A 9,154-nucleotide genomic window follows, 5' to 3' on the forward strand; every position below is an offset into this window, starting at 1 on the left:
AAAATGCAGTTTCAGAGTTTTATGACAAATTAATAACAACATATCAAGAATAATATGTCCTTCTTTTACGCATTACGTGTCCACTAAATTACATAATGTATCCTAAAACATACATGTGGTAAATCAACCTTATTTTACAAGGAAATAATCTAGCAATAGTCGGCACTTTAGATTCATTCAGGCACATCTGGACCCCTCGATATGCATCATGCATATGCTGAAAATTCCTGAGGTCAACCTCTATTCAGATATGAGCCTGTCATTTTCTTTTCTGGTTCAGCTGGTTGAAATGGTTGAACAGGATATGTAAAAGGGTCCTCCTTCTAATTCACATTAATTGTGCTACCACAAGTCAGTCATCACAAAAAAACAAAATATTTTTTTCAAATGTATTTGAAGTCACACATGTAAGTTGTGAGATACATAATAAACACAAGTAGTAAATTAGAATTAATATGCGTATCATTTGATGAAAGTGATCAATATTATGACGTTTTATTATAACATATAATCTGTATCGTGACACACTTTTGTAAATTAAATAAATTAAGATATAAAATGTACAAGCTAGTGGATGATAAATAAAATTTTCATTTCATTATCATTTAGAATTTTTTCCAAAAATAAACATATTTACAACATAGTCAAAGGGAGATAATTTATGTCAAACCATACAATGAGCTTCACTGTAAATATAAAAGGAACACACATATACGACAAATCTATTTGACATTTGAAAGACATGTACAGTATTTGAAACATAAATTTTCTAGATGACATATTGATTATTTTATCCTAAATATGTAATAAAAAATAAATTTGTTTGAAGCATAATTCAATGTTCAAAAGACAATTCCTCAACAGATTTGGGCTGGTTTTACCAGATATTTCGGCTCATGACAAGATAAAAATAACCAGATCTGGAGTGAAAATATCAGAAATAACTACTGTATAATAGAAAGTTTTGCTGCAGTTTTATTTTTTCATTTTTTTTGCCCGCTGTAATGAGGGCAAATTTATTATTACACCGAACATTACATTGTATTATTAAATGTTCAGGGCGAAATTAACATTAAGATTGGGCAAATATGGATTATTCTGGGGAAGGGCAAAAAATTCCCGTTATCTCAAGACATTCAAAATGATAATCTTGTCTTGTGTCATGTTTCAGATAATCCAGTGCAACATGAACAATTTTTGCTGTCATGTGGCTACAATGTTATGCTCTTTTGACTAGCTAAAAATATCAATAAAAGTAACTGATAAGCCGTTTCTGGAGCATTTCTCATTGCTTAGAATGACAAAAAATTTTGCTATGCATTATGACAGGATCATGTTGTCATCACTGTTTTATATCCAGATATGGCCTATCGGGAAATTTTCACCCTTTTTTTAACCCTCTGGAATGAAAGTGTATTAAGGCGAATTTATCATTACAGCAAATATTACTAAACAATATACATAGTAATTAAATGTGAAGGGCGAAGTTAACACTGGGCGAAAATCGATTTTATCGACGTATGGCAGCAGTTGAATATTTTTATTTTTTTGGCCCACTGTAATGAGGGCAAATATCATTACTCTGAACATTACATAGTATTATTAAATGTGAAGGGTGAAACTTGGATTCTGTGCTCATGCAAGCCTAATTTCTTTTTTTCTGCGATAAATCATGATAAAAATCACATTTTGTTAAAGAATTTTGGAGAGACTAAAATCCGAATACTATTATTTTCAATGTTTACACTTTACAAACAAGTTGGTTTGGGCACAGAATTTAAGCTTGAGCATGAGAACAGTTTTGTAGATACAGGTCTAGAATTTACAATTTATAGATTGTGGCAATTTCAGTAAGTTTTGTTATCAAAAGTTGCATCTGCGTCAGTATTGAAGCTGATCAGGTCCTCCTTTCTAGCTTCCATGTTATTGATCAACTCATCATCATCATTATCAGTCATGAGGGCTAGCCGGAATTGTCTGTAACAAATCAAGGAGTGAAAACACAGTTACATTGTGGCTGTCCCTCACAAAGTTACACTTTTATTATTAGCAGTAAGTACTTGTCATAGCTAGCTGTCAACCCTCCCCCATTAGGAGGAAGACTCCCTTATTTTGATCAAAATTTACCAATCTCCCTCGAAACTTCCTCGTTCAAGTCCAAATGAATGCTTTTGGGAGTTATTTTGATACATAAAAAGGTGAAAGATAAATTGAGAAAAGCCCTTAGTTTAAACATATTTTATAGTACAAATATACAAATGGATTGGACAACAAGTTATTACAACTTAATAAAAGTCCTCTCCTAAATACATAGGGTAAATACAATGTATTTATGTTTTTTGGGGAACGGGAGGAGGATAGGGTGGAGAAGGAAGAGTATGGGGTGGGGGATAGGGAATGGGGGGTTACCTAGAAAAGAAATCGTGTAAACTGCAAAGCCCTTTCAGTCAATCGCGTTTCACACACTTTCTCCCTCATTGGAAATGTGGAATGAGAAAGATCTCCATCATTAGAAATGTGGAATGAGAGAGGTCTCCCTCATTGGAAATGTGGAATGAAAAAGATCTCCCTCATTGGAAATGTGGGATGAGAAAGATCTCCCTCATTGCAAATGTGGAATGAGAGAGATCTGCCTCATTGGAAATGTGGAATGAGGGAGATCTCTCTCATTTCACATTTCTAATGAGGGAGGTCTTTCTCATTCCAGATTTCCAATGAGGGAGATCTTTCTCATTCCCCATTTCCAATGAGGGAGATCTATCTCATTCCACATTTCCAATGAGGAAGATCTTTCTCATTCCACATTTCCATTGAGGGAGATCTTTCTCATTCCCCATTTCCAATGAGGGAGATCTTTCTAATTCCACATTTCCAATGAGGGACATATTTCTCATTCCACATTTCCAATAAGGGAGATCTTTCTCATTCAACATTTCCAATGAGAGAGATCTCTCTCATTCCACATTTCTAATGAGGGAGATCTCTCTCATTCCACATTTGCAATGAGGGAGATCTTTCTCATCCCACATTTCCAATGAGGGAGACCTCTCTCATTCCACATTTCCAACGAGGGAGATCTCTCTCATTCCACAGTTCCAATGAGGGAGATCTCTCTCATTCCACATTTGCAATGAGGGAGATCTTTCTCATTCCCCATTTCCAATGAGGTAGATCTCTCTCATTCCACATTTCCCATAAGGGAGATCTTTCTCATTCCCCATTTCCAATGAGGGAGATCTCCCTCATTGGAAATGTGGAATGAGATAGATCTCCCTCATTGGAAATGGGGAATGAGAAAGATCTCCCTTATGGGAAATGTGGAATGAGAGAGACCTCCCTCATTGGAAATGTGGAATTAGAGAGATCTCCCTCATTGGAACTGTGGAATGAGAGAGATCTCCCTCCTTGGCACTGTGGAATGAGAGAGATCTCCCTCGTTGGAAATGTGGAATGAGAGAGCTCTCCCTCATTGGAAATGTGGAATTAGAAAGATCTCCCTCATTGGAAATCTGGAATGAGAAAGACCTCCCTCATTAGAAATGTGAAATGAGAGAGATCTCCCTCATTGGAACTGTGGAATGAGAGGGATCTCCCTCATTGGAAATGTGGAGTGAGAAAGATCTCCCTTATTGGAAATGTGGAATGAGAGAGACCTCCCTCATTGGAAATGTGGAGTGAGAAAGATCTCCCTTATTGGAAATGTGGAATGAGAAAGATCTCACTCATTGGAAATGTGGAATGAAAAAGATCTCCCTCATTGGAAATCTGGAATGAGAAAGACCTCCCTCATTAGAAATGTGAAATGAGAGAGATCTCCCTCATTGGAACTGTGGAATGAGAGAGATCTCCCTGATTGGAAATGTGGAATGAGAAATATGTCCCTCATTGGAAATGTGGAATGAAAAAGATCTCCCTCATTGGAAATGGGGAATGAGAAAGATCTCCCTCATTTGAAATGTGGAATGAGAGAGATATCCCTCATTGGAAATGTGGAATGAGAAAGATATCACTCATTGGAAATGTGGAATGAGGGAGATCTCTCTCATTTCACATTTCTAATGAGGGAGGTCTTTCTCATTCCACATTTCCAATCAGGGAGATCTCTCTCATTCCACAGTGCCAAGGAGGGAGATCTCTCTCATTCCACATTTGCAATGAGGGAGATCTTTCTCATTCCCCATTTCCAATGAGGGAGATCTCCCTCATTGGAAATGTGGAATGAGAAAGATCTCAGGTGTGGAATGAGAAAGATCTCCCTCATTGGAAATGTGGAATGAGAAAGATCTCCCTCATTGGAGGTTTCAGAGGTTCACACCTATGACTTGTTAGAATAAAGACGGTTATCAATGTCTATTTTTAGGTCACCTGAGCTTTGCTCAAGTGACCTATTCTAATCGCTTTTCGTCCGTCCGTCGTGCGTCGTGCGTCGTGCGTAAACTTTTACATTTTCAACTTCTTCTCAAGAACCAGTTGATGGATTTTTTTCAAACTTGGTGAGAATTATCCTTGGAGGTAGATGGTTTCAAATTGTAAAATTGAGATTCCTACCCCAACCCCTGGGGCCAGGGCGGGGCCCCAAAGGGAAAATTAATCAATATTTCAAAAATCTTCTTCTCCAGACTCAGAGGTACTACACTGATTTTCTCTACGTGGAAAGAAAGATCATCAGGGGCTTTACTTAAATTGTAAATTTCAGGACCCCCGAGCTATCCGTTCTCCCTTGGGGAGGGGGTAAAGTTTACTATAGTTTATATAGGGAAATAACACTTTTGGGTATATTTTGACAACTTTCTGTAGGAAATTATTTTTACTTGGTGAGAATTATCCTTGGAGGTAGATGGTTTCAAATTGTAAAATTGAGATTCCTACCCCGACCCCTGGGGCCAGGGCGGGGCCCCAAAGGGAAAATTAATCAATATTTCAAAAATCTTCTTCTCCAGACTCAGAGGTACTACAGTGATTTTCTCTACGTGGAAAGAAAGATCATCAGGGGCTTTACTTAAATTGTAAATTTCAGGACCCCCGAGCTATCCGTTCTCCCTTGGGGAGGGGGTAAAGTTTACTATAGTTTATATAGGGAAATAACACTTTTGGGTATATTTTGACAACTTTCTGTAGGAAATTATTTTTACTTGGTGAGAATTATCCTTGGAGGTAGATGGTTTCAAATTGTAAAATTGAGATTCCTACCCCGACCCCTGGGGCCAGGGCGGGGCCCCAAAGGGAAAATTAATCAATATTTCAAAAATCTTCTTCTCCAGACTCAGAGGTACTACAGTGATTTTCTCTACGTGGAAAGAAAGATCATCAGGGGCTTTACTTAAATTGTAAATTTCAGGACCCCCGAGCTATCCGTTCTCCCTTGGGGAGGGGGTAAAGTTTACTATAGTTTATATAGGGAAATAACACTTTTGGGTATATTTTGACAACTTTCTGTAGGAAATTATTTTTACTTGGTGAGAATTATCCTTGGAGGTAGATGGTTTCAAATTGTAAAATTGAGATTCCTACCCCGACCCCTGGGGCCAGGGCGGGGCCCCAAAGGGAAAATTAATCAATATTTCAAAAATCTTCTTCTCCAGACTCAGAGGTACTACAGTGATTTTCTCTACGTGGAAAGAAAGATCATCAGGGGCTTTACTTAAATTGTAAATTTCAGGACCCCCGAGCTATCCGTTCTCCCTTGGGGAGGGGGTAAAGTTTACTATAGTTTATATAGGGAAATAACACTTTTGGGTATATTTTGACAACTTTCTGTAGGAAATTATTTTTACTTGGTGAGAATTATCCTTGGAGGTAGATGGTTTCAAATTGTAAAATTGAGATTCCTACCCCGACCCCTGGGGCCAGGGCGGGGCCCCAAAGGGAAAATTAATCAATATTTCAAAAATCTTCTTCTCCAGACTCAGAGGTACTACAGTGATTTTCTCTACGTGGAAAGAAAGATCATCAGGGGCTTTACTTAAATTGTAAATTTCAGGACCCCCGAGCTATCCGTTCTCCCTTGGGGAGGGGGTAAAGTTTACTATAGTTTATATAGGGAAATAACACTTTTGGGTATATTTTGACAACTTTCTGTAGGAAATTATTTTTACTTGGTGAGAATTATCCTTGGAGGTAGATGGTTTCAAATTGTAAAATTGAGATTCCTACCCCGACCCCTGGGGCCAGGGCGGGGCCCCAAAGGGAAAATTAATCAATATTTCAAAAATCTTCTTCTCCAGACTCAGAGGTACTACAGTGATTTTCTTTACGTGGAAAGAAAGATCATCAGGGGCTTTATTTAAATTGAAAATATCAGGACCCCGAGCTATCCGTTCTCCCTTGGGGAGGGGTTAACGTTTAATATAGTTTATATAGGGAAATAACACTTTTCGGTATATATTTTATCCATTTTCAGCAGAAAATTGCTCAAACTTAGTCAGAATCATCTTGGGTAAATGAGAGTTTTACTTTGTAAAATTAGGATTCCTGCCCCATCCCCAGGGGCTAGGGCGGGGCCCCAAAGGGAACATTTACCAATATTTTCAAATTCTTATCCATTGATGACATGACAAGTATTGTATTTCACTTAGTTTACATGCTGATTTCCACATCACATCTAAACAATAAAATAAAGCTACCAGTACCTATGATATAACTCAGGTGACCGCTAAGGCCCTTGGGCCTCTTGTTTTTATTACATTTCCCTGGCTGATTGCAACCGTATTTCTATTTTTAGAAACACTCATTTTATAAATAGCCATATTGTGTGGATTCGATTTTGATCACACACCCTAAGTTAATGATATTTTTTTTAAAGTGTGATGTGACAGTGTGAGAGCTGATCAGAACACAGAACAAATATTCTAAAATAAACATAAAAAATAATATTGTATTTATATAACTTACATGTACACATCCTCAAAATTCTAAGGCCTGTATTCATGAAACCGTTCTCATGCTCAAGCATGGATTTTGCACTCAAACCAGCTTTCTTGTAACTTGTTTTAATCATGTCACATGGTCAGATAGTCAATTGAGAACATTTAAGCTAAAATGAGGCTTGCAGTTTCTCCCAAATTCTTTAAAAAATGTTGAAAAAACGTGACTTTTTAATTAACTAATCACCAAGAACAAGAAATAAGGCTTGAGCACAGAATTTGAGTTTGAGCATGAGAACAGTTACATGAATAAAGGCCTTAGAATTTTGAGGATGTGTACATGGAAGTTATATAAATACAGTATTGTTTTTTATGTTTATTTCAAAATATTTTTTTCTGTGTTCTGATCAGCTCTCACACTGTCACATCACACTTTAAAAAAAATTTCCTCATAAACAAAACAAAAAAAGTCTTGTACTTGCATGATCAGGACTACCATTAGTACTACAGAACGAAGTTTCTCAGTCATACTTACAGAACTCCCTTTCTCTTTCTCTTCATTATGACGACCAGGACACCGAAGAGGATCAGGAACACGACCAGACAGGAAGCTACCACAGCTATAGTAATCATCACGGCTTCTGCAAGGTCACACAAAGGTCAAAGTGTAAGTCATGGACAAACTAGAGTTTTTTCTGCCCAGTGCTTGCATGGGAACAACATTTTTCGAGACTCAAAATAGATAGACTTTGTATAACAGGAAGACAACACAATATTCTTTAACTCATTCATCCCTACATATTTAACCCTTTCACCACTGTAGACCATAATGGACTTGTCCAGATAAATGTATGGGAGAGTCTACTTAAGTTTCCTATGGTTAAACAGGTTAAACTGGACTTGCATGACCATTCTTTGATCTGGTAAGGTTCAAATGTGACATTAGGGATGAATAGGTTAATCACACACAACACAATGTTCTGTAACTCATTTACCCCTACATATTTTAAACTGGACTTGCCCAGTCTTTGATTTGGTCAGGTTCAAATGTGACTTTAGGGGTGAATGGGTTAATCACACAAAACACACAGATAGACAATACTTAACTCTAAATAAATCTACCACAGATCAATAGCATTGAGCTCTAAACCTGCCAGACAGACAACATTTAACTTATGTTGGTGAGACTGGGTGGGCCTGTTGGTAAGTGGAATATAGGTCAAGGTGAAATAGTAACCGTGACCTCTAGATGTATTACAGAAGTACATTTAGAGGTAAATGTGACTTTGGGCAAATTTATGAAAAATCAGATGCTTTCATAAATTCATACTGTATTTGGGGTGAACAACAAATTACATGTACACAAAGTTTGGTGACCTTCATAAAATGTAAGGAAATTAAGACCTATTCAATTTCATTTATTGGTCAGTGGAGAAAAAATATAGATCACTCTGACCTAGATTAATATACTGGGCACCATAACTTCACCTCTAGATATAACAGAAGACGTTTGGAAGAACCTGTTTGAAAATGTGCAGAAATGTCAGCCTGGAAGCTTTCCTGTGCTTCTCAATGGATCAGAAATATAGGTCACTGTAACCTAGTTTTAGAGTGCTACACACCTCCACTAGATGCAACAGCTCATGCATCTGTTATATCCAGGGGTTACGCTCACTAACACTCTCGGCACCCCTTGAATATGTCATAGCAAAATTGAAGGTGCATGGCTAGCTGTTTGATTGGTCAGGTAAAACGCCTGACCAATTATTCGACTGATACCTGTTTTTTGAAGATTACGGAGGAGCAACACTCGACTTCAAAGCCAGTAAGTTTAACCGTTACGTTACGCGACCGCGAAATCCTTTTGGTTTACATCAAAGAATCAAACTAGCCTTCTTGTATCATCCACTAGGTGGCGCACACTGTGCCTTCAATTTTGCTATGACATATTCCAGGGGTGTAGAGAGCAAAAGTGAGCGTGACCCTTGGATATCGTGGATGCAGCTCATGGTGTTTGGTCTACCTGCATGCATATTACAATGGATCTATGGCCTGCCAAGAAACAACTATTACAGACAATGGACATACAGATATTTTATGACTTACTGGAACTGTTGTCATCCTTGCTTGGTAGTGAATGTGGAATTGGACTTTGACAGATGTTTTCACTCCCGGGGGTACTCAATGTAAGTAATTTCGTCACTTTAAAGGCACTGGAGTTTCGAAGGTTGCCAGAACATCGACTCAAAGTCATACCATTGTCAAGGTCACTGGAACAAATATAAACATTA

General features: G+C 37.7%; 1 protein-coding gene across 1 annotated transcript; it reads right to left on the reverse strand.

Moving 5' to 3' along the window:
- Positions 1-1,619: 1,619 nt before the first annotated feature.
- On the reverse strand, positions 1,620-9,129 carry LOC110466144. The gene is made up of 3 exons (XM_021522480.1): positions 8,970-9,129; positions 7,399-7,504; positions 1,620-1,977 (listed from the first exon to the last, which is right to left on the reverse strand). The coding sequence occupies exons 1-3, from the start codon at positions 9,115-9,117 to the stop codon at positions 1,848-1,850; spliced, it is 384 nt and encodes a 127-aa protein (XP_021378155.1). The 5' UTR covers positions 9,118-9,129; the 3' UTR covers positions 1,620-1,847.
- Positions 9,130-9,154: the final 25 nt, after the last annotated feature.

Source organism: Mizuhopecten yessoensis, unplaced genomic scaffold, assembly GCF_002113885.1.
Source record: "Mizuhopecten yessoensis strain PY_sf001 unplaced genomic scaffold, ASM211388v2 scaffold11119, whole genome shotgun sequence".
NCBI classification, from domain to species: domain Eukaryota; kingdom Metazoa; phylum Mollusca; class Bivalvia; order Pectinida; family Pectinidae; genus Mizuhopecten; species Mizuhopecten yessoensis.

What these genes read in the sequence shown, in the direction of transcription:
- LOC110466144 (XM_021522480.1), bottom strand. Translation starts at nt 9,117, where the DNA reads ATGACTTTGAGTCGATGTTCTGGCAACCTTCGAAACTCCAGTGCCTTT. An exon ending in CAAGGATGACAACAGTTCCA is followed by an intron (nt 7,505 to 8,969) that starts GTAAGTCATAAA and finishes GTGACCTTGCAG; the next exon opens with AAGCCGTGATGATTACTATA. An exon ending in AGAAAGAGAAAGGGAGTTCT is followed by an intron (nt 1,978 to 7,398) that starts GTAAGTATGACT and finishes GATTTGTTACAG; the next exon opens with ACAATTCCGGCTAGCCCTCA.